At 36.0% G+C, this 27,046-nt stretch overlaps 1 protein-coding gene across 1 annotated transcript in view; it reads right to left on the bottom strand.

Annotated features, from left to right (window-relative positions):
* Positions 1 to 27,046, bottom strand: part of RUNX1T1 (RUNX1 partner transcriptional co-repressor 1) — a 153,679-nt gene that overhangs the window by 30,171 nt on the left and 96,462 nt on the right. Inside the window, 4 exon segments of the mRNA XM_023726085.1 lie at positions 7,822 to 8,023; positions 8,570 to 8,655; positions 14,204 to 14,454; positions 25,280 to 25,461. Of these exon segments, the coding sequence (XP_023581853.1) occupies positions 7,822 to 8,023; positions 8,570 to 8,655; positions 14,204 to 14,454; positions 25,280 to 25,461 (721 nt within the window).

Here is a 27,046-nt window from a genome sequence, read left to right as displayed (position 1 = left end):
GGGCACCATCTAGTTCTTCTGGTCTCAGGCTGATGGAGTCTCTGGTTTATGTGGCCCTTTTGTCTCTTGGGCTAATACTTTCCTTGTGCCTCTGGTGTCAGAAGAAAATCATTTTTAACTTTTATAAAATATATCATTTAACCTATGATAAATTTCAAATAATTGTAATTTTCTCTACGTTTATGAGAAATGCCAAGTAGCATCCTGATTTGTTTTTAAAGAATGCTTTATGTTAAAGATCAAATACAATTCAGTCAAGTCTTATATTTTATGGGGTTACCAAACATAAAAATAGAGAAATGCACAATCAACTTAGCTAAATGTATTTCATTATATATAAATGCTTTAAATACTAGGAATCCTTATAGGTGATCAGCTAGCCAGAAACTAGATTTCCCCAACTATTCTGAATTAGCAAAAGTTTATTATAGTTGAGTAAATGATATATGGAAACTCTGTACTATCTTTACAACTATCTGTAAATCTAAAATTATTTCAAAATAAAAAAGTTTATTTTAAAAAGTTTATATATAATCTTACAAGTGCTTGATAATCAGATGAACTAGAAAGACCCATGCTTTTGCACTTCATCTTTATAGAGAGTAAATGAAAAAAACCAAATTTTTTAAATGTAATTTTCATTCTTAAAAAAGACAGAAAGCTTTAAAACTGTTTGGGGCATATATGACTTAAGGGAAATATGATATGGCTAATTCCTTCCACACCACTGTAACTACTTCCATTGCAATCAAGTTCACATTCAGCTACATGACACAATGAAACAGATTTACTCGTGACCCCATTTAAAGGCAATTTTAAAGGAGAAAAGACTTTGGTACCATACAGAATATTAAGAATAATTTATCGGATAAAAACAGATTTGTAAAATCCGAATACAAACAGAAAAAAAACATGCCTTTTGTCATTTATTGGGCTTGAGAAAGACCAAAGACTTCATAAAAATTATTTTCTGATAAATGGACAATAATCGTAAGGAATAGGAAAGGTGATGTCAAGTTATCCAAAGTTCGTGCATGAAAGATATGAATTACCATCCCCAAGCAGTGTAGCACAGGCAGAAGAGAGTTTTAGAGCCCAGTAGAGTTGAAGCTTGGCTCTGCCACCTACCAGCTGTGTGACTTTGGGCAAGTTATTTTCTCCACACCTCAGGTACCTCATCTGTAAAATGAGGACAATACTACTACTATCTGATAATGTTGCTGTGAGGACTGAATGAGGTACTTCATATTACATGCTTGACTTGGAACATCCTAAATGCTTGTTAAAAGTTAGCTGTCGTTATCCTCATTATTACTATTTGATAGGCTGTTCAATGAAAATGAATATATACTTATTTTTGTCCAAGTAACTAAAGTAAAAAAAGAATACTTTAAAGTCTTTTTTATTTTTTTGCTTTTCAAACTTAAATCCAAATAGCACAAAAATTATCTCAAGAAAGCAAAAACCATTAAAGAAGTCTGGATTAAGCATTACACACCAAGTAGTTTTTTACTCCTTAAGTATATGTCATTTGGGGATAAAAGTTGGCAATTCACTGTCTTACTCCTTGATAGTTCTTATATTTCTTAGATGATAAACTTATTTTAAACCTCATTTGGAATATTTATGGCTACCAAATATACTCAAAGATAAGGTCTAGGGCTCAATCACCCTTCTATCTTTCCATGATCTGTACACTGGGGATCTTGAAGGTCCCTATCAATATTGTGTAATATTTCACCTTCTTGGCTATATCTTCCTATAATTCTCAATTACACACTGTCATATCCACACAGACTAAAATGCCACCTGACTAGAAATACCAAAGCCAATCAAGCAAAACAGTTTTATTAATCCTAATCTACTTTCTAAAGGAACTTTTTTTAAAAAAAAAATAGCAGCACAATCTAAAGGCAAATATTTAAATACATATACTTTACAGTATCTTCTCCAGTTTTAGGTCACTGCGTCCTTGCTAAACATCAAGTCTACCAACAGAAAAAAATGGACTAATCAGTAGTAGATGTACTTCTCAGAAATCTATTGTGATATCATGATGAATGCTACTTTAATAGCTACAGAAATCAAAGGACTTATAAATTTTACATGCCCTCTTTTGATTAAACAGCAACAATAACAGAATCTATACTGCTGAGTTTAAAAAACAAAATAATCGCTAAGTTGATCAATATTAGATCAAGGGACAACTTCTCCCCAAGGATTCTGTTATTTTAGAATATTGGTTAATCTAGACAAACTTATGCAAAACACTTTAAGATTTTAAGGCTTGGACCCTAAAGAAGCTAATTTTTAATTATTAACTCTTGACAACCTATAAAATACCAGTTGCTATAAAGTAGAGAATTGTTCTAAAAGGTAGTGGTAAGAACAAAGACAGAAGATGCTATATGAGATGGTTTAAAATGTGAAAGATGTGTAAATATGTGACTACTGAAAGATGGAAAAAATATAGAAAAGTCTAAGTTAAGGTTAGCTTGTTTTGAAATCTAAATTGCTTGAGAGTAGAGGGGGGGCAGCACTAAATGTTTGCATTCTCCTGAAAATAACACAAACCTATGAAGAGAAGAGACCAAATCAAAGTTGGGGGGGAAATATTATAAGAGCAGTCTGTGATGTATGAAAGAGATGGAAGATGCACTACACTTACAACAGATGGAGACCATTGGATACTACATACAGCAAGGGCCACCATCAACATACATGAAGGGATGAGCTCATAGCCTTTGGAGAACCAATGTGGCCTCATAGGACCCAGGACAGCAATGCTAAAAGCTTGGCAGCACCTAGGTATGACCTTCATCCTGTACTGGGCAGAATGAGGCTGTAATCATGATAATATCTATTACAACAACCATCAAAAGAAAGGAAGGGTTAAGAGATCTCTCATCTTTACAAATGCCACTTATTTTTCTTTTTAAAAGATAAATTCAGAACTCTAAATACTATGTTTGAGAAGCCCAAACCCAACCTAGAAGCTAGCAACTACATTAGGATTTTCATCTTTAACCATAAAAATGCCTAATGCTCCAGGAGACAATCATCTCTTCTCCTTTTTAAAAGATGTACATTTTACCTAATAAGCACATCTAAAAGTGACCCAATATACTTAAATATATTAGATTCTTTAAATCCTTTAGACAGCTGAATGGTCTTGCAATGAATTTCATGATGTGATTTAAAGGAATCAATACAAGTGTCCAATACTCTAAACTTTTATATTCAGATGTACTCAGAATAACTTGTTTGTGGTTTTTATAATCTGTTAGTGTATAAGCTGAACAAGTTCTTTGGCTGGGAGAAAACTGTTTTTCTAGGGCCTGGTATTATAAATTAAGGTCCCAAATGTACAATAGACACTTACTGTATTTAAGAAAGAATTTCCCTTTTCTAACTTATCTGTGTATTAAATAACATAGCCACCTGAAAGTTACTACTTAGAAATTACTGCTTTAATGGAAAAATGCTAAAATTAAGAAACTGTAATTTCATAATCTTGGATGTCCAGCAAAAAATCCACTCTTCTCACATATCACTATTCCTTAAAGTTCTTTTTGAGACTGCCCATTAGAAATAATAATAGGAAAAATAATAATAGTTAATACTTATATCACATCTACTATGTGTCGGGCACTGTCTTATATGCTTTTTACCTATTAACTCATTTAATACTCACAAAAATTGCTATGAAATAGATATTATTACCATCTTCATTTTACAGATGAGGAAATTAAGGCACAGAAAGACTGTGACTTGCCAAAGGTCACAAAACTAATAAAGGAACCAGAAATTCAAATTCAGACAATCTACTCAGTCTGTGCTTTTAACCTTAATGCTAGACTTCTGAGAATTTGGATGATTATTAGAAATTCTATAATTTGATCATATGACAATCCTAAGACTTGCTGGCTAGAAGAGTTTTAAAATACTAATTCTTCAATCAAACATCTTGGGTAAGGGTGTTATTAATTCAACTAACCTATGAACTAATAAATTTTTTATGAACTATTAACTTGATTCTGCCATTCCATTTAAAACAAACAAATAAAAAACCTTTTTGGTATTTCTCTTTCTGAGCTAAACCCTTACCAAACAGACACTACCCTCTCATCAAAATATTCATATATTCAAAAACCAGGGAGGAAATGCATTCATATTTCAGAGTTTTATGTCTCAATCCCCAATATTAATCTTAAATCTATCATTAGATAATTCTTGCAACCCTCTCTAATCATGCAGAAGACTTCTTCAGAAACAGAGAGGCCATACAAATACAAGATGAGCTGTGGAAAGAGTCTAGGATAGTAAAAAGTTACTTAAAAAAAAAAAAAAAAAAAAGTAATTTAAAGGAAATAAAATGTCACGAGCCAAAAGAATGATGTGAACAGCGTACTGAGAGAAAACGGAAGGAGAAAAGAACTACAAGGACCCGTAGGGATTAGTTATAAACATTTCAGAGGTAAATGCTAAGAAAGCATATGAAGTGCTAACCAGCAACCAACTACCTATATATAATGCACTTCAGCGATCAGATCTCTCAGTTCTGTTCACATTAATCTGCTCTTCAGTAAAGTACACAAAGTAACAAATCTCAATGCTTTAATCTGTGAGAAGTGTGTAAATAACAAGTCATATATTTTGAAAATAGGAAATAACGTTTGAGAAATTAGCTTTCCAATTTTGTTAAGAATTGTGCATGTGGAGTATTTCCTGCAAAGTAAATAAGAATAAAAAATATATTATTTCAAAAAGTCCTTCAAAATATCAATCTATATTTTGACTTAAAGAATGGAAATACCATTATGGGCTCAGTGTGTACTCCGTACTTAAACCCGGTCAAGAGGTTATTCAAAATAGAGGCTTTAGTGTCTGGGGAAAATGCCTCCTAAAATCCAATTAGTAATAAACTAATCATGTTATCTTACTAATCCCTCACACTGACTTAATACTATGGACATATTTCAAGAGTGAGAATAAGTTTAACAAGTGTTACATCATTGATGGAAATGACATTCTCCTCTCAGTTATAAAATACATTTAAAAAATATACTAAGTATATGTATGACTAAATATTACCAGTGCTCCAAGATAGGGATATAACTAGGGCAATATTCTGAGCTAACAATATCTCCTATGATACTACACTGAGGGTCTTATTTGAGAAAGAGTGGAATTGAGAGAGTCAAGCTGAAAGAAACGCACACAACTGTAGGATATGGAAACCCAAATGTACATAAAGATATAGACAGATATGTCCATAACTCTATCTACACACACACATATCCCCCCCATCCCCCACATACTTTTCAGAGGGTAGAAAGTAGATTTTAGGGTAGAAAGTAGATTTTTTAGCCAATAAGCCCCAATCCTTTCATTATACACATCAATGCATTCAACTCCAATGCCTAGGAGAGAAACTAAGAAAGTATTTAATGTAAATGATTGTACAGCATGATTTCAAACCACCTGCCCTCTTATTTAAAGCCCAGCTCCACAAAGTAGAACTCAAACGCATCAAGAATATCGACTAGCAAGGAAGCACAGTGAAATAACTTGGATGATAAAACTTGAACGTTGTATAGCTCTTGACAAATACTCTCTAAAGTTGTAATCATTTCTTAATAGGAAATCTAGGGTTCTGCGTCCATAAAGGACATGACTGTTTTAACAGAGTCTAAACAAAGATATAAAATAACTGTAGCTATTTTATAATATAATCTACAAAGCTTAAAGCCAAAGCAACATCTTAGCTATACCAAAAGTATATTTTCGTTAAGCATCATTAAATGTTATATAATTTGTACATTCTTAAGAAGAAGTTTTTAAAAACCAAGTTAATTCTTTTGGTTCCATATCAGGGAAACGGAACCAGTCTTCCTGGTGAACATGCTATACACCAGCATCACCAGAATCCAATTATGGTAGTAGTGACTCTATAGTTAAGTGTCATATGTTCTTTATGCTGATAATAACTCATTTAGACATGAAGTCCTATCAATTTCTGAAACTGTTCTATTACTGGGTCTTTTACACTGGACAGCAGATAGTCTCATAAGTTCAGGGGACTGTACTGAGGTGGCCAACCTGCATCCGCAGCACTAGCTGTTTCCATGTCTATCTCCTCCACTAGACCAAAAGTTCCTTGAAGGAAGGAATGAAGAATCTTTTTCCTTCATTACAGTGCCTAGCACAACGTCTGGCACATAGTAAGCACTCAATAAATATATACTGACTCAATGGATCTGTTCAATAGAGAAGGCCAAACTTGGTATTTCTACTCCCAAAGTTTATTTTTGTCAAGGCACTCAATTTTTTTCCTACACTAGATGGTTACAAATATCCCCCCCGCCCCTGCTTTGTTTTTCTTGAGGAGATGTGTCATGATTAACCAATTTTTCATTCACAGTATGAAAATAAAAACAAGATGTTTATTTTACTCTGCCCTAAATAGTTTTTGTTTAAAACTATATTGGTTCAAAAAAATCTGTTTTCATCGTTTGCCTTAACATAATCTAACAAATATATTTTTGTCTTTTAAATATGCTTTAGAATAATGCCTGTTGGGTAAATTAAATGACTTGGAATCTTCCTTTATTTTATACTTATTATGGTAATAGGTATTCAACATTCAGGGATTAGCAAAACTAAAGTGCAAAGAACACTGCACTGGCTGGGAATAATTTAAATAAAAAAAGATAATGTGTTCAATAGCCAAATAATATACTTTAAGCTTTTAATTTTTGATAATCAGGGCATGGTGGTAATGTGGCCAAAGTTATGTACGTAACCTGCACACTGTGTAATCAGTTCTGTTTTATAGCATGGACGATATCCTAACCAGAGTTAGCTGATAGGTACGGGGCTAAACACATAAGCCAAGGAAATGAAAGAACGGGGATCAACACAAATCTGTCTTCACTAAGTTCATTCAAACAGTATAGCCATGTAATAGCCAGCAATGTGAAGGCTAATATCCTATTCTTAATTGAGATAAGATTTTACTAGGTTATTCAAAAATTCTTTCCGGCTGAAGATTTATTTCAGTATATTTTGGATTATACTTATACCCCAACAATTTCCAAATATCTGTACTAAATATGGCTACATACTAGCATTCAGTTTCAAAAGTACATATTAATAGTCCTGCTATATAACAAGAATTAATAAAATCATAGTCAAACATTCTAAGTTACAATCAAATCACAGCAAGAGAGCTACATCTTTAGCATACATTTTCAAATAGCAGTAGGTAAATGATAAGTCTTTAGGTCTCTCTTCTTGGAGGGATTTTGAGTTTTTTTAAATATAAGATACAGCTACAAAAAACAAGATAGTCTTAGAGACTGTTTCTTGAATTAAAAATCAGAACACATACACCTGGACAGGAGTGCTCTCAAACATGGTGTGCAGTAGAAGAATTCCCTAGAGAGCTTATTTGAGCTGCAGATGCTCTGGGCCCAGCGTGAGATTCTGTTTTTGCATATTTGAGGCAGAGTTCGAAAGGCTATATTATGAACAAGCACAAATTTTAGTGATGCACAGTAAATTCTGGTTCAGCTTTGAAACTTTGACATAAGTTTGTCACCTTAATCTGGAAAAGCAGTTCAAGCTTTGTGACCCTTTCTTTATCTGTCAATCTAGCCACTCTCCTAACAGGTAAGACCTATTTGAAGATATGTAAAGTGTTTATTGTTCCAAAATTCCCTACACATGCTTTATTTTTGAACACACAAGTTAAAAATAAAATCAGCATTAGTAGCATAAGAAATATCTGTTCAATCTGTCCATCTGAAGAAAAGATACCTAATGCAACGGGGTCTGGGTTGACGGGACTCTGCTGCCTGGAGTGGCTGCTGCTACTGCTGCCGCCCTTTTTCAAGTCCTCTGCATCACTGTACCGCCGGATCCAGTAATTCAGTTCCTCACGGTCTGCTTCCTGACACCGCCTTAGTACAGTGAGAGACCGTCTGGTTTTTTCTACCATGTCCATTATGCAGTTTAACAGCTATGTGAGAAATAGGGGGAGATAGGGACCATATATAAATCACACACGTTTAGTTGATAGTAAAGCAAATAATTTTAGGACAATGAAAGATGATATCCCTTCTAATATTTTTAAGAGTTTGGATTTGAAATTCAGATTCAATAGCTGAGAAAACTGAATGAAGATGAGCAGGACGAGTGAAAGGTCTGAACGTGAGTCATGATAGAGATTTCACCTGCAGGCGCAGAGCCAGTAAAACCACCTTCCCAAATACTAACACCACTGCCCTATAATCTAAATGACCCTTTCCCACAAAAATGAGAGCCCACTGATCTCACTTTGAAGGTTTTTTTCCCAAGATCTAAATATTTTTCTTGTATAAGTGGCTTTAATATCAATTTAGAAATATAATTCTAAATTCTACCTCAAACACTCTCACTTATTTTTTTCAAATAAATCAGGAAAGGTAGTGCCGTCAAAGTATCACCAAGTTTTTATTTTATCATGTAACCTTACTTCAGTTGTTTTCAAAACATTTTTTAATCTAAATGATTACCAACGTCTTACATGGTCAAGATGTTTCCATTCTTCTGCCCATTCTCTGTCTGTTAGTCTGTGGTCAATCATTTCTTCTTGACGTGTGCCATGCAACCCTACAATGTAGAGAAGAATGTTGATTCCCCCTCAAGCATTCAGTACAAAACCCATATGCACACAGTCACATAGCAAGGACTATGTGGCAAACTGAACAACTTGAGAATATATTTGATTTTGAATGGAGACATGAGTCACACTCAAATTCAAAATCTTGGGTTCCTCATAGAATGACAAAATGTTAGAACTAGAAAGAATTTTAGAGACCATCTGATCACAACTTCTATGCTACACATGAGGAAACAAAGTTAAATGACACCAAGTGCAGGACTAGTTAGCTATACAACACTCCCTAATCATAAATACATACTAATTCTTTTTTAATAATTTATTTTTTGTTATTGTTGAGAATATACACAGAATATACACCAATTTAACAATTTCTACATGTAGAATTCAGTGATGTTGATTACATTCTTTGAGTTTTCTGAGTTGTTCCTCCCCCATTAACATAAACTCACTGCCCCCTAAGTTTCCTATCTAATCTTTTGAGTTTCTGTCGTCAATTTGATCACACATAGATGGATTTTAAAAGTGCACAATGCTCGAGGCAGACATTCTTTACTAGTTAAGGTAACTTATTGTTTGCTTTTAAGAAGACTTCAGGGGATATTTTTCATTTAAGGTTTAAAGATCATCTCATATCCAGCGTACCCATTGCTGTTGGAAATGCAAAAAGACACAGTCGTTGTGGAAACCACTGTGGTGGTTCCTCAAAAAACTGAAAATAGAACTACCATATGACCCAGAATTCCATTCCTAGGTATATGCCCAAAAGACTTCAAAGCAGAGATTGAAACAGATACTTGTACACCAATGTTTATTGCAGCACTATTCACAATAGCCAAAAAGTGGAAATAACTTAAATGCCCATCAATGAATGAATGGGTACACAAAATGTGGTATATCCTAATTCTTTATACAAGAAACCACAACTAGATGTTAAGGCTTTCCTAATTAAATAAGGCTTTCCTAATTAAAAATCAAGACAGCAGAAGTTATTTTCACATGTGCAGAGATAAGCATGGTAAAATTTTTCCATGTTTCAGCATGGTGTAAATGAATACAGTCCTAGTAGACATATCACCATGATAAAGTTAGGCCATGAAGAGAGAGGGCTGGGATAACATGAAAATGATTTACATATACTCAATTTACAAAAAAAACCCAAAAAAACCAAAAAATACTAAAAATGAATTAGACATCCTCTTTGGAAAAAAAACAACTAAAATTCCAGACCTAATTTTAGACAACTATCATAAATTCAAGCCAAGAGACTAAACTCCTAATTTGAAGTTCTTAGCATAAGTATTAATGCTCATTAACATCACAGTTAAGATACTACCATGCAAAAGTGACATGTAAATGTTCAAGTGAGCAACAGTATTACTGAACATGCGCAGTTAGTTGGGTTGTTCATCAACACAGAAAATAAATGTGTCACACTAAAAGGAATGAAGGCTCTGATCAGAGATATCTGGAAATGTGTTGCTCCTCTTACAGGTTCATCATGAATAAAACACCTTTCATTTTACGCTAAAGGTAGGGCATTGGGCTATGTTCGTATTTTCCAATTTAAACAAAACTATTCTTTTTGGTTGCTACTTCTTATGTCACTCTGAGTAGTAAACTAAGTCTGGCATGGTTTGGGCTTGTAGGCTACCTATGCTACTCCTCTGAGGGCATTATGTAAGAATTAAATGACAGTTATGAGACAATGCATGCCATTTTGTGTGAAATGTGAGTAGTTAGAAATCCTTTTTTTAAAAATTGATTTAGAGAAATAAAGATGATGGGTCACATGACTCTTTTCTGCCCACCATGAAATGCCATTTAATTTGTAACTGACTGCAGTGAACAAATATACAACTCTTTCTCAAACTAAATAAAAAATTAAATATAAAACACTTTGCTGTCCAATTAGAACATATTCTTAGATACATTTTAAAAGCTAAAATTGTCAATGCCACCTATTGGTAAAAAAGTCAAATTGCAAATGCATTTTACTAATTTGCATAATAGAAAAGACGGGGAAAAGTAATATTTAGTTATTGCTCCGTTTGTTGTGATTATTTCAAGCTGAAATGTTTTCAAATATGTAATTTTTGTTGACTTATTTGTTGCCTCCATTTTAGGGAAAAAGCACTACCATTAAAATCAGTCTTCATGAAAAATAAATGTGACAGTAACTTTCATGATGGAGTCATCTTATTATTTGCCTTTTAAAGACCAAGAACTCCAGTGGTCTCAAAAGTTTCAAAAATTCAGCAGATAGGAGCTCTAGCATCTGGAAAAATATTAATGAGCAACAGGATGTTTGTGGCTACTGGGATTCCAGCATTTGTGGAATACTGCTAAGTTCTATCTTGATTTTTTTAAAAAATAAGTTCCTTAGAAACCTGTTTGAGTCCAAGTACTTGGTAAAGAAGTTTAGCAAGAAACAACTTGTTTTCTGCTTTTGAACTCTGATAATCATGTGTTAGAATCAAATATTTAAAAGGAAAAAATAAAAACTCAAAATTCTATATTTATTAATTTCTCTATTTCTGATGCTTAAATATTTAGCACCACACAATTTGTATTTATATTCATAATACTAGAGGGATGTACTAAAGAAAAACAGCTCATAATCATTAAAGAACACATTTTCATTTGTGGGAAATCTGACACTAATATTGAGTCTTAACTGGTTCTTATGTTTCAGAGGATTTTAACAAACTAGGCTGATACCCTTAGTTTATTTATGAACTAATACTGCTTATAGAGATATTTTGTTAAATAATTCTAGTGAGTATATGTCCCTATATATAACAAGAATTTATAAATCACACGAAGTTATACCACTTATGACAATTTTTATATTCTCAAATGGCAACCTGACATAAAACCATAATTTGTTACTCATACATCAAGATTTTATTTTACATTAACACATGCTAAACTATGCCAACCTTTAAGGATATTTAAGTAGTTGCACATATTTATAGAGATTAACACTATTAGTTTTATAAGCTAATATAATTAAAAGGTAAGGAACATTGTATAAAGAAAATCACATAAAACCAATGAGTACAGAAATAATTCATAAAGGGATATTTTACATTACTAGATGAATACATAATCATTGCCCATAAGCATAATTACTTCCTTGCTGATTATAGTACACTGGAACTAATATTTCATAAAATAGCATTTGCTGCCTAAGAAGTATGCACCTATAAAATGGGATATCTTTTATTGGTCTTACAATGACCTGATGGCTCTACTTGTATTTTAAAGTGAGCAATGGTGATTTTAGGTCATTAAGTCTTAAATAAATGGCAAAGCTTTTGCTTTTGCCATCTGATTTTTGGGGTTAACATATCAATCCAGGCTGAGAAATAGCATAACCACTTTTGAAAGCTCTTCAGAGATGGTACCTGAGAGAACATTAGACAGATTAGTTATCAAGAAAACACAAAATTACACCTAATCCTCACTTATCAACTATCTCATTATTAGACATTTTGCATTTACGACACTAGTGTAAAAAAAAAAAAAAAAAAAAACTACTATCTATTTTGATTATTAACGAGATGCTGAGGAGAGAGGAGGAGGAGGAGGAGGAGGGCGAGGTTTGCGAGAGGAAGCAAGGTCCTGTGGGCTGCTGGCGGCTCGTATCACCCGGGTCAGGTGGCGGAGCCAGGAGGGCCAGCAGCGAGCGCAGGGCGGGCTGGCAGCACAGGAGGCGGCAGTTGCTGGGGCCGCAGGAGTCAGGCAGGGGGCTCAGAAGTCTCTTCTTCCAAAGAGGACTCTCTGCCACTTCCGCAGCCTCCAGCGGGCCCAGGCGGCTGGGCCTTACCCACTCTCAGGTCCTGGAGCTGCTGCCAAGGCCCATCTCTGGGGCCAATGGAGAAAAAGGTGGAAAGGCATGGTGTGGGTCATGCGGAGGACTAGGGTGTGGCCAGGTGATGGTGGGCTCCTGCTGCTCCGGGGGCAGTGGGCAACCCTCGACCACTACCACCACCACCCCAACCCCTACGGTGGTAAGGAAGGCGTGGTAAGGAAAGGTGGACTGACGCACCCGTGCATCCCAAAGACGGGGCACACTTGACTCCCACGTAACATCCATTTTCATGTAACGACCTGGTCTTTTGAACCTAACCAAGCCAATAAGTGAGGAGTAGGTATATATGCGTACCTGTTTGTTTGACACAATATAAATGCAGAAATTACTATTGTGGAAAAGCAGAACTACTATTTTACTATCTCACAACCAGAGCCTTGACCAACTACTCCATTACCCTGACCCTCCTTTTCTGCTTTCTGAACATCTGGAAGTTTACATGTAGAAAGGTAAAAAAAGACCCTAAATATGGAAGCCCCTGTTCACTAATAATCTAGCTAGAAATCTAAGGTAAACTTCTGCTCACCATGCTATCTCTATATGTGACTAAAAACTCATTGTCACTACTATTCAAGCTGTGGATCACTGGCTGGCTGCATTTCCCAGAGTTCTGCATCCTCAGCTCTATTTTCTGGTTTCCCACTTGGACTTCATCCCTTGCCACTTCCAGCATCCTGCCCACCAAATCGCCATGTCAGGAATGTTTGCCAGCAACTAGGTACAAATTAAGGAAGTCCTGCTGGTGGGTAGCATGGAATAGGAGGTGGAAAAAGAAGAGACGGTTGACTGCTTCTCTCAGTATTTATAAATAGCTTGACTCACTAAAAATTAACTAAGAATGCAAGGTGCTCCAGGAACAGTGTGCTCACTCCTTTGTGGTACCATCACCTTGACCACTGATCATACATCAAGATTTATGTTGCTCATCTTGCGTCTCATTTTTCATGGCAGACACTTGTTCTTTAGAAGGCGATGCCTTCATTCTCTCCTGTAGCTACTCTAATGCCTCACTTCCAATAGCTTTACGCAAAGAAGGAAGGAACTTCGGCAAAAGGAACACAAATTTGCCCCCAACTCATTCCTTCTTGGTATCCTGATATTTAACACAAAATTATTAATACTAAATTTAACCACTGGAACTTTTAGATAAAGAAAAGTACCAATTCATCCCTCAAAGAACATCTGTCAAGTGAAGCCACAGATATTATGCCTTACCATATTTTAGAAACATGGAATAACATGGAGACTGGGAATATCAAAATAAACTTTGAGATGATCTGAACTAAAAGATGAAATGCAAGAAAGGAAACTGATTTTTAAAAAATATTTATGGCAAAGCATACTGCATAGGAAATTGTTCATGCTAAAATAAACTTGAAACTAAAAATTCATTTTGGATTTGTTATCACAAATTGAGGATTTTATATAATTTAGATGCCTCCCCACCCCCGCCAAAAAAAAGACCTGCTGTCTTAAATACAAGTGATTGAGAGAACAAAGCTGTTAAAAAACATATTAATAGTAACCAAGTATTCTCATAGACAAAATAAAGGAAGAAAATTTTTACCCTATCACAGATTTCAAGCCTGAAGTTCAGTTGAGAATGAGGCACATCTTCAAGCATTCATCCCATAAAAAGTGAGTAGATCTTTGAGTCTTACCCATAGGTCTGTTTCTGTCCCTGAGGTCCCTGTGGCTGGGGTGTCGGTAAGAGTCCCTGTAGTGGTGGGCGATGGCCATATCATCCAAACGGTAATGCTGAGGTGGAGGTGGGGTGGGGTGAGGCAGGCCATTGGGCTGGTAGGATAAGCCGTTATTTGGACTGTACCGCTGGCCTGGGCTAATAGTGCATGGTCGCTTGCTTGGATGTTCTGAGTGCAAAGGCTCTCTGTCAAAGCCATTTTCTTTGGTTCTGAAGCGGGGAAGAGAAAGAGATTGTTTCATAATGCATTCTTCAACCAGCATAGTTCAGGAATATCAACAGAATATTCATTTATTGGCCAGAAAAATTCTAACCTCAGCTTCCTAGACCAAAGGGAGTTCACAGGAACCCATGCTGAGGCCGACATGATCACAAGACTGTGCACAGGAGAAAATGTTTCACTTTTCATCAAATTAGCAACTGATATCTTTTTAGTTAACACTCTTGTGGTTAGCTCACAAATAAAAGGAAATTCGACTGCCTTCTGCAGGTTACATTTTCATTCAAAAGAGAGTACCTGACTTCTAACAAGGTCCTCTAAGACCAACTGTATTTGGTGAAGATTCATCACTCTCTTGATGAATATTCCAGATATACCTATTCCATTACCCAACTTGGCATCTGACTTTCATGTCAGGGAACATCTAAAGGCTGTGTTATCAAATACAATAGCCAACTGTGGCCATTTAAATTTAAATGCAAGTTAAAAATAAATAAAATTTAAAATTCAGTTCTTCAGTAATAGTAGCCACCTTTTGGGTGCTCAGTAGCCACCTGTGGGACTATGGTATTGGACAGTGCACATATAGAACAATTTCACCATTGCAGAAAGTTCTATTGAAAAGCATTGATCAAATTAAGCTAGTGCAATAAAGCAATGCAATGTCTGGGGCCCAGACATTATCTTCAGTCGCCAAGATAATCAACCAGCAGTGGCACAGAGCTAGCCAGGACTAGAAGGATAATCTACGTCAACCCCTTACTTCTTAAAAACTGAGGAAATGCATGCCCAAAAAACTGATGTGACCTGCCTGGGTCATCAAGTCATGTGGCAGGACTGGCATATCCAGACTGTACTGTGTCATCTGAAGTACAGAAGTTTGAACTTTGCTTTCAGAAGGAATGTGTTCTATAAATGAAACCTAATAATTAATCACTGCCCCTAGATTCTCAAATAAAAGTAGTACTAAATAAGCATTTTCTGGCTAAATATATCTCTGTTGCCTCAGAGGCAATAACCAACAATATACTCAGTAAGAAAGCACAAAATCAGCTCCAACTTTAACTGGAATCATAGCCCCCAAACCAACTCTTTGCTCCTCACAAGACCAGCCTTCTATTCTTAGGCCTGTGATGTCTCTTTCCTCAAGGAAATTCCTCATAAGAAGTCACAGCGGCTGCATAATTCAGGATGCCTTTTTGGTTTCAGGTTGGTAAAACAATAGTATAGAGGCCTTCAGTAACCTTTCCCACTTTCCTAACATCCAGAAATTGTCTTTGTCTGGTAACATTGGAGGGGTCTGAGTGGAAACTGAATTGACAACAGAGATCATCAGGGGCAAGGAGATTCTACAGTGAACCATCCTTTATATCCCTTCAGGGTGGATGTCCACTGACAATCTACACATAGGAGACTGAGGAGAAGGAAGGGGTTAGATACAGAGGCTATAGACACACAAAAGAGCTGAGGGGAAGTCTGACCAGGTAGATGTCAAATGAATATGTGCCCAAAAAACAAAAACCAAACCAATGATTGTTGAATCAGTTCAGACTCATGGAAACCCCATGTGTTGCAGACTAGAACTGGGCTCCATAGGGTTTCCAAGGCTGTGAACTTTTCAGGAGCAGATCACCAGGCCTTTCTTCTGAGGTGCCTCTGAGTGGGTTCAAACTGCCAAACTTTCAGTTAGTAGCCCAGTACTTAGTCATCTGCGGCACCCAGAGACTACAACAAATACATGCCTACTACATGCTAAAGAAAGATGCAATGCACAGGATAAAGAGATATATTGGAAATGATAGCAGAACATGGCCCCCATGGGAATGGGGCCAGAATTCTCAATGCTGCTCCCATCAAAGTATGTGTCTGTACTAAAACATACTGACTGCATACATATTGATCACTGATCCATACATACTGTACACTAAAATGTACATTATAGCTCACACATTGCCTAGATATACTGCTTTAAAATAATTCTAAAAAGTGAAAGAAAACATTGTAGATATCGATTTATCATCTAAGAGTATATCCATGTGATTCTAATCTGCATTTTCATATCCTATACATTTCCAAATAATACACTTAAACATCCAAAGTATATTGCCAGCATACATCAGGTGGAACATACTGAAGACTTAATAGCTATAAACATAATGCTAACACAGCACCTACCTTACTGGCAGTGTGGTGTAGTGGAAAGAGCACTGGACTGGGAATCAAGAGACCTGAGATCTAGTCCTGGCTCTTCCACGACTAGCTGTGTGACCTTGGCAAGCCACTTAACCTCTCTGGACCTCAGTTTGCTCATCTGTAAAATGAAAGGGTTGGACTAGATCAGTGGTTTTCAAACTGTGCCACCTGAGGTACTTCAGGGATTCTGAAGGTAATGAAGAATATTTTCCCCAAACAATCAGGATTTTAAGGGCCAGAGGAACCCACTTATTACTTTTATCTATTTTACAAATTAGGGTTCCACACAGAATTTCATTTTTAAAGGAAAAAGTCTGCTGCTAAAATCAAGTTTGAAAACCACTGGACTAGATGATTTCTGAGGTCCCTTTCCAGGTTGAAAACTCGACAATTTACTTATTCTATCTAAATTTCATGATTTTACAGGTAGAAACGCACAGGGCCAATGGTGCTATGGCCAAATTGTAAGTTCCCAAGTCAAGCACTGTAAGCCAAGATTTCTGCTCTTTGCTTTGAACAATTTATTATTTAGCTTATTTTTCCTGCACAAATAGAAAACATACTCTACATGTCTTATAGCGGCCCCTGTGGCATTTCTAAATATCCTTGACCCAGTTGTGTAAAACCATCTCGACTTACTGTTATCATCTCTTCTTGTTCAATGATAACAATAATGGCATACAACACTGGAAGAATCCTTACAGTTTTCAAAGTAGTTAGATACGCGATTTATCTTAATCCTCAAATCAGCCATCTGATCAGTCCTATTACTTCAAATGACCCATTATTAGGGAGAAAAACGTTCTTTTTCCCTAATACAAGGACAGTAATGTCCTAAGGGGTGGGGCTAGGTCCAGAGTCTGCCCTCTCACCTCTGTCAGGGACCCTATCCTGAGGTTCCATTTCTCTGCTAGCTACTTAAGTAATTAAACTCATCACTGCACAAAGGTAGTGACATTTTAACATTAGAAGCATTAAATCGTTCACAGCAAAAAAGCTACCAAGAGACCCTGGTGCTTACTCCCACTCATATCTATCTACTTAGTAAGGTCAACCCTATTCAAAGGATGCCTATGTCCAGAATGGGAACTAAAACAGCTTGATTGCTTTTTGTCTGTTTGCTTCTTAGAAATGCCTATAACTATCTATGCCTAATTTGCCTGGGCAAATTCCAAATATGCCTTTTTATTTGTTGCCCTTTCAAAGTGGATTGGGCAAAACGAACCAATACTTTTCATTGTCGCATTTCAGTAATACTCTTGAAATAGCTCCAATTCTAGTTGAAAGGCCTGCATGTCTCACAGATAACTGGAGGGTGTTTGTTTTGTTTTGTTAATCAACCTGAGGATATTCTATCTCCCTGCCAGAATTAATTTTCTTGAACATAATCTAACCACTTCAATATATAGATCCTGATCATTTCTCTCTCACAGTCTGATGGTCCTAAGGCTCAAGAGTGCTCAAGAGGCAGCTGTATGGCCTCAAGTTTCTTAACTTTCTGGCTTCAGTTTCCTGTCCATTCAAATGGGACTAACAGGAAAGAAGGCGTGTAAAAAAGCTTAAGATACAACTTAATTTACACTTTCACCCCACCTCAAGCTATTTTCTCCCCAGTTTTTAAACAGCAAAACCTCCAAACTGTTTGAGAAAGAAAACATTTAAAAAAATTTTTCTTCTATATGAAATATTTAAAAAGTCATGATTGGCCAGTGTGCATTGATAATCCCTTAAGAACACTTACATAAAGCAGTATAACATTTAAGATAATGGGGAAGAATAAAAAATCTCTTATAAAATCATGATAATAAAGACAATAAAATAACTAAGTTCCTAAAACGGCAAGATCATACATAAAGATTTTGTCCCCAGATTAAAATTAAAAAAAAAAAAAAATGGGAAGAAAATGCCACTTTAATACTGTGCTAGGAGGCAGCAAACTGATAAAGTATAATAAATTTTGGATTGAAAAAGAAAAAAATTGAATTCTAATCTTAGCCTTGTTACAAATAAATGCCTTAGGCTTATTCTTCCACCTTACCAATGGCATCTCAGACTAAACATGGCTAAACTGACCCACCATTCTCTGCACTTCCTATACCAGCGAAGTATGCCCCCTTCTACCTAGTCACCAAAGTAGAAACTTGAAAGTCACTCTTGGAACTTTCTTCTCCACATCAAGTCCTGATGCTGGTCTCTTAAGCATCTCTGGCGTAAGTGCCTTCTCCTGGCCCCAGGATACCTTTATCTTGGCCCAATTACACCGCCATCTTGTTCTACCAGCATCTCACCAGGCAGCCAGGGGACCTCCAGGCTTGTTTGCTGTCTTTCTCAACAATCAAGTCCCATCCCTGGACCATAGTTCCTTGGAAAATGAGTAGGAGTGAAACTCCGGATCTAAAACGTCTTTGAGGTTCAACCTTCTGTCAGGCATTGAGGACTTTGTTTATTCTTGTATTTTAGAAGTCTGCATCTAAATCTTAGGAGGTAAGAGTTCTATTTAAAAAACAAAAACAAAAACCAAAGAACATCTATAACTTAATGTTAAACATCTTCCTTTCCTTTTTTAGCACATGCAATTTGTTAAGGTTTTCATAAGAGTTACTGGACACTGAATCAATCAAAGGGTGGGGGGGATCATTTTCATCATTGTACTTTAAAAATACAATCCAGTAACAATCATCTTCAGGAACTGTTAGGAAACAGGTGAGTTAGGAGTTTCACATAACACCTTTTTTATTGGTGTTGAATCATGTATCTGAAACAAAATAGATTAGAAGTCCCCCACCTCCTTAAAAAGAAAATCAAACCTAATTCTTCATGACAGCATGCAGAGGTTTTCTGTGTATCGCCATCACTGTAGGGACAGTGGGAAATTTAGATGGCGAAGAACAGAGAGTGAACGACAGAGGATATCACCATCAGGGCCAGATGGAGAGAAGTGCCTTCCATCACTCCATCGCTAAACAGCTACCTAGGAGATAACTTCCCAAGCAGCATGTTAATACCTTTAGGAGCAAATACGATGCAGGTGGATGTCTGCTACTCCAGACACACTAATGCAATGCCTGGACCTTCAAGGATCACAATAATCAGATGCACGGATCCATTCGACCATGATTTAGTACTCAACTCTTTTTGTAAATGTGCTGGCAAGAAATTTTTTAACATAAATACAATTTAACTGGAGATATGAAACTACTTCTATACTTTCATGCAGGACCTGCACAATGGCAAGTACCATAAAAACAGTAGGAAGGTAGTATGAGAGACCAGAGGAAGGCAAGATCACACCAGGATGTAAAAATCATACACACAAAAGAGCATGGGCTGGGCCACATGGAGTTGGCTTCCAATTCTGGTTCTGCTATTTGCTGGCCATATGAACTCCGGAGGCTTAACCTCTGTAAGCCTGTGTTTTTGTCTGCAAAATGGGGATGATTATCTCAGAGCTCCTGAGATGGCTATATGAAAGAATCTATATAAAGAGCCTAACACATACTCAGCATTTAATAAGTTAACCGAAGCATTTCCTTTCAAGCTGAGGTGCTCAGAAGCTAGTGGTATAGAATCACAGTTATAAAAGCATGGTTATTTGAGTCATAGAACCTAGGGTCAGAATCCCATCTGTGCCTGTTAAAAGCCATGTGACCTCAGGCAAATTATCTAGCTTTCCAGAATCTACGTAATAGGACTGTTAGGACTGTTAGGAAACAAGTGCTATATGTTAGTATGTTAATTATTTAGCACAGGGCCTGGCACATCTTAAGTGTTCAGAAAATAGTAGCCATTATTATAATATTTATGACTGGGGAAGACTTCATTCATACAGTATATACTGAGTTAGGCCGTGAAGTATGAATAGAATAGACATAAAAACTATAGGACAGAGGAGAAGCCATCAGTCAGAATATAGAATAAGGTATGAAGAATGTTCAGTAGGATTAGACTCTAGGGGAGCAGAGGGAAATAAAGGCTAGCAAGTAAAGCTTGAGGCTGGAGTGTGGAGAGACCAAGATATCCTCTACAACCATGCTGTCTTTCTTACCATATAAATGCAATTTTAATGCTATTGCACTAGAAGCTTTCAAAATTGATATGTAAAAAAAAAAAATCATTTCTACAGGAATGATGAGTACTTACTTGCTGAAACTGAAGAGTGCATAAAAGATGCAACACAAAACAAGAATATATGAATATGATGTAAAATCCCTGCATGTTTTTTATGGAATATTGAATGCAGTAGATAATATAAATTATGATTTGCATAATCAATGAACCCTACAATTCTTTGTAAAGCTTACCTACCTTTTCCTCTTTAGAAAGACAAAATAATTGAAACCTCACTCATTTAAAGAAAGGGAAAAATGGACCTGTGCTATGATGACAAATCTCATAGCGTCCATCAACACTGCTCCAAAATGACTGCCGTCTGACCCTCCCACCTTAGGCATTTTCTAACTTACTAATTAAGCTAGGAAACCTGGCTGAACGTGGATCTCATATCTTTGAAAAGATTTATAAAACCTCAGAATATTATAACATAGTACTTATCCATTTGAGAAATTACACAGAATAAGTAAAATCAACAAAAAATAGAATTCTTAATAGAGCCTTCCTTACTTAAACTCCACATCAATACATATTTTATGCAACTGGAAGATTTCAGATATGTAAATATGCTGGTTTCTCCACTAAGAACTTCATGACTTTGGGCAACTTCTTTGGGCCTTAGTTTCCTGAAGTATAAGAAGGAGTGGCCAGGCCCATCTATAAGATCCCTCTCAGCTGATACATAATTCTAAAGTTCAAACAAATCTCTTTAGAAAATAATGTTTAATTATTGGAGAAGGGGGGAATACTGTTATTAATCCAACTACATAACCTATTATTAAAAGTCTAGAAGTATTAGGGTAAAAGTAAATCAAAGTATATTATATTAAAATGATGATGCATACAAAAGGAATTCTTTTTCTTTTTAAGACAGGAAGTCTTTATTTCTATTTGATAAGCCTGTGGGTTGACTTTATTCCACCGCACAAATACAGTTTTCCTTTGAGTCACCCTTTTCTCATTAAACAGTCCTGCCTTGGCGTACTGTGTGTTTTCCCTTTTATTTATTTTTTTAGGAATTAATTCTTAACATCAACCATTTGATATCATTTTTTTTTTAAAAAAATGAAAGAAAAGAGAAAAAAGAATGTTACCCACACAAAACCACTGATGATTCAGTTTGATTTCCTAAGCAAGAAAAATGCTGAATGTATTATCATAACAAGCAAGAACACAATATTAAAGGCAAATATAACACAAAATGCTACACTATCATAGCTATGAAAAAAGAAAGACAGCAATGATAATTAACATAACACAAGTACATTTTTTATCTTAATAAATTTTATCCATTCTGCAGTCTTGGAAAAATGCGGCACTGTCTAACTGCTCTTTTCCCTCCTTGCTCTATGTTAAAGTGTCAGTGTCTTCCTCAACCATCATGGTGAGCAGTTTTAAAGAGCGTTCTTAACTTCTAGTCTCTAACCTTGAAAGTGTTTATTTCATTTAACTGGCTTCAGAAAAGATTCATATTCCCTTCTTCAGCTTCTCCCATCACAGAATGGCAAAAGAATAAAGGTTGACTATAAATAATAAACATTTCGCATACTAACAAAGAGCAGAAATCCAAATTTTCTATGTATTTTTCTTAGTATTTAAGCAAAAAAAAAATAGCATGATCTTTAAATGAAAAACTGTTTTTTTCTAACCTGGGTTCTGCAACATTCTACCACAGACCTACAAATTCAGTACAATTGTTCAGGAACTCTCCCGAGAGCTATACTAAAAATGAAGTGAATAAATTCCACTGTTCCAGACAGAAAAATGAAAATGATGATTTCACAGATGTCCCCAGAATATTCATTTCTCTGTAAATAACAATAATGTTTAAAAAAATGACAATCATATTTAAGAATGAGAAGAAAGTTAAATTTGCCAAAACCCATTCCTAAAACACGTGATGACTGTTCAGTAGATAAAATTCAGCAAATAGAATCGAGGCCCCCAAAGTTGTAAACAAAATATAGAGCGCTCTTTTGTTCATGACATGTCATGAACAAATTACCAAAATGTGTTTTCTCCTCAGGTGTCAGCTTTTCCCTCTGTTAGTGACTGATGGCTCCCAGTGTTATTACAGAAACAGATTGATCTTTTTAATGAGCCAGTTTAATAGACTCCAAAATCTCACCGTGGCTGCTCATCCATGTCAGACCATATGCACCAACAAAACATTCAGTAAAACAAAAAAAGCTCTGCTGTCAGACAGCTCCATACTCTATAAAATTTCATATAGTAGATATGGATATACAGATAAATAACAAGAGAAGAGGAAAATGCATATGCAAACAAGATACAGAAAGTATATGCAAAAAAATACTGTAGCGGGCCATATTTTCTTGGCTCTGATCAAATTCCCACAAGATACAAATGTATTTACACAACATATTCTCATTACCCTTCCGCCTAACTCTGAGGAAACCCATTTGCCATCTTTCCATTATAACACATACTTCAGTGTCCCACTTCAAAAAGAGTGATCCATCCAAAGATCAACTGTGTGAATCCTGACTCTACCAACTGCCTGTGAATAACCAAAAGGAGAGTAAGATTGAGGACTCTTTTCAGAGTTCTACCTGACTGAATGCATACCTACAATGCACATACAACTACAGATCATCAAAACAAGAATGCTGAGTATCTGTGGAATTCAATATGAAATTTTCCTATCGATATGTTAGCATCTTGCTCAGAGCTTACCTAAGGATTGCCCAAGGAAAGTCTAAAGTCATGGCATATTCAAATACAAAATACTGTTAAAGAGCCAAGGGGGAAATGGCTGTAAATACAGGTAAATGAATGAAACAAGCTTTCGTATTGCCTGTTCCCAGTTATTTAGCAGTTAAGATTTCTAGAATAAGTTGTATCCATTTCTAATTTTGCCTGTAGGATTATCTTTGCATTTATCATAGCTATCCAAACCTTTCTCTATAACCCTCTCTTCCTAAACCCCAAATAAATTTTATTCTTTCCCAATTTTCTATCTAGTCTCTAATTCTTTTATCATGTTATCCTAGAAAAATATCAATACCTGCACCCAGTACTAATTTTACACAGGATAAATGGGTTAGGATCAGACAGGAATGTGCATTGTCTATTCTTAGGCCACTTCTTGTTTCTGGCATCATGTGGATAGGCAACTCAGGCACCTGGACTAAGCAGTTCTCTTTAAAAGCTGAAGTACCAAATGCTCTATTCACTCTTAAGTATGACCAAGAAAGTATGATTTGCAAGAATAAGAAAGTAACACCATTTGTAGGTCATATACGAAGATGAGTATACAATAAGTCACAAGTAGACTAATGTTTAACCTTTTGTTTTAATAATACAAAACTATCAAGAGAAGGTCCTATCTCAAGAGGGACAAAATTCTAGAGATTGTCGTATAAAAACTGCTTAACAGAGGATTACATAGTAACAATATGTAAACTGGCTGGCTTTTAATAACATTCTGATTAGCAAAGCAGCTAATACATTTAAGGGTTGATAAGTCGGGCACAGATAGATGTCTTTGAGCAGCTACAAGGCTCTTAAGCTCCTATGAATCTGGGACATAGTTGCACGACAGCATTAACCTCTCAAAGGCTGTTAAATCAATGCCTGGTGAAATGCAGAAAGAGAGAATGGATGAGTAAAGAAAGGAAACAAAGCATATGATAGACAAGTTTTTTAATATAGTTTCATTTTAAGATTCGTCATATTTTGTCAACACTATGAGGTAGGAAGACTTTACATGTCTAGATTAGAAAATATTTATATATGCGGTTGAAGTATTTATGAAAATTATTTTAAGAAGGTACATGGGAAGTTTCACGTCTGTGCCTTAGTCTAAAACTACTTTATAAGGTTTAATTTTAGAATTCTCAGTTATAAAAGCAGAGTGCCTGAGACAATATATATTGGCTGATGAATAGAAGTTTTCAGCAAAAACATTACAGATTAGGTCCATTTCTTAACTCTAATCTCCACTCAGTTCATCTAGCTTTCCAGGAGTTTTCTCTTAGTTCATAGAAAATCCAAATTAAACAGCTACTGTACTGTGTTTATTGAGAAACACATAAAGGTCAGCTTTTAAAACCATCATGTTTTAGAACTACCTAGTTAGTAAAGAGGCACAGGAAAAAACAGAACTTCTGCTAAGAAAACTTGTAACGGCAAATTTAATAACCTGAAGGGTAAAATATGTAGTTAGGTTGAACTATGTAATAAATGAGAATTTTAATACTAACTGTGTGCCTAAGAACCATCGGGGGCACTTGGGACATGTGAATATCACTCAGCCTTTTAGCTTTAATACTACAAGCAGCAAGGATTAACCTCCACAAAAGCCCAACTAACACATGTCAGAGATTCATCACCCTGCACGCCCGAGTCCAAAACAAGAGTTTCAAGATGGGCATTCTAGCTTATTACGATTTTGCAAGAGCTATAGGCCACTGGTTTAAAGGTAAAGTGAAAAATGTCCTCACACCGCAGGTTATACCACGGTTAGTCCCGAGTTCTCCTCCCTCTCACCTGTCTGGAGTTCGCCTCTTCCCGTTTTCGTTCACATCGAGAAGCAGCTCTGAGGAGTCAACAGGTGAGGTGGTGCTGGCATCCAGAAGCAGCTGTTCATGCTGGGCGAGGTACTGGGCAGGGTTCTGTTTGGCCAGTCTTGCGCAGTGGAGGAGCTCACGCTGCAGCAGGGGTAAATTGGCCTGCAAGAGCATGACAGAATAAAAGGATGGACCAGAAGTCTCCTTCCAACCAGTCAACCTAGTCTGCTTTTCAAACACTGGTTGAGAGTACACAGTGAAACTATTTAAATGTCTCAGGACTGGGCTATGAGTATACCAGTTATCCTCTTCCTGGGCCTAGACTGTCTTAAGTGTGAGGTGTCTGAGCTTTATGAGTCACTTTACCTCTCTTGCCTCAGTTCCTCATCAATAACACAAGGGAGTTTCACTTGATTATTTTTAAGGTTCCTTCCAACTCAAACATAATTGATGATAAGCTCTACAGGAATGTGAGATTCCAGCTCCATCCACAAAAACTTCAGGGAACATAGCGGGTATGTGAAATACATACACGTCCAATTAATCTCAAAATTGGCTCCCTGACACATTCAGTTTTGTATCTAGTAACTCACACAGGAAAAACAAGCTAATCTTCTGAAATACCCTTGGTCAACTACTAGCTTCAAATGATAATATATAAAAGGAAACATAGATGAACATATAGATTATTTTTCATAATCAACAGATTCATACAGCATTTATATAAAGGCCTGGGTACAGTCAGATATACCAGTTAGAACTTATGCATGAACCAGCATATACTAGTAGTTTAGAATAATCCGCTTTCTTTGTATAGGTCTTATTCTAAGGAATATATGTATTTTTAACACTAGGAGAAATCCTATGTGCCAGTCATTCCCCTTGCCTAGCCCAGTATTTTATAGCAAAGACTCTCAGTAAATGTTGTTGACAGGTAATTCTAGCAATCTCAAATGTCATAAAAGAAAACAGAGGAGGCAATTTCAAACATAGTAAGGCATTAAAATGAAAATCTTGAATGGAATTTTACTCTGAAGAGTAAATTTACTCTGACATTATAAATTCAGAATTCAGGTTGTTCCTGTTTCTCACTTGCTTTTTTTTTTTTTTTTTTGATTGGGGGGACTGGAGTGGATAGTAGGGGAGAGTGAACAGCACTCATTCCCAGTAACACTTAACTCTAGAAATTCAAGTAAACATCCATAACACATCTCTTTGCAACTCAAAGATTTTATTTGTAGGTGCCAGATGCTATGTACACTGATTACATATCAGGTAGAAAAACTTTTCTCAGTACAGGAGGTACTTTCAGCTGCCTCAATCTTTGGGCCCAAGAGCTGTAAAAAAAAGTCTTCCATAGTACCAGGAACAGGTGCCTTAAATCCATTTTTTGAGAGTATTAACCAAGGACCATCCCATTATAATAATACCAACACATATTTCTACATAAGATATATAAAAGACTAGGGTATTTGCTAAAGAAAAGCATAGGCCACACACTGTAATGGAAATGACGTCCTATATGATAATAATGCTAAAGATAAACCCTTATTTGCAGTTAGTATAGACGATCATATGGATAACATGCTTTCAAATACTTTTTTAAAAACTTTTTCTTTTACCTCCTTAGTGAGAAGCTTGGGATGGCAAGTGTCATAAAAAAATAAAACAAAAAATAGCAACTCCATGTAAACATTTTTAAAGTTCTTAAGAATCATTCTGAAGTGGATGTGTAAGATTCAAATTT

The sequence above is a fragment of the Trichechus manatus genome, unplaced genomic scaffold (assembly GCF_000243295.1).
Source record: "Trichechus manatus latirostris isolate Lorelei unplaced genomic scaffold, TriManLat1.0 scaffold00009, whole genome shotgun sequence".
Taxonomy (NCBI): Eukaryota; Metazoa; Chordata; class Mammalia; order Sirenia; family Trichechidae; genus Trichechus; species Trichechus manatus.
The sequence above is the reverse complement of the archived record's forward strand: the minus strand, read 5'-3'. Positions and strand labels throughout refer to the sequence as shown.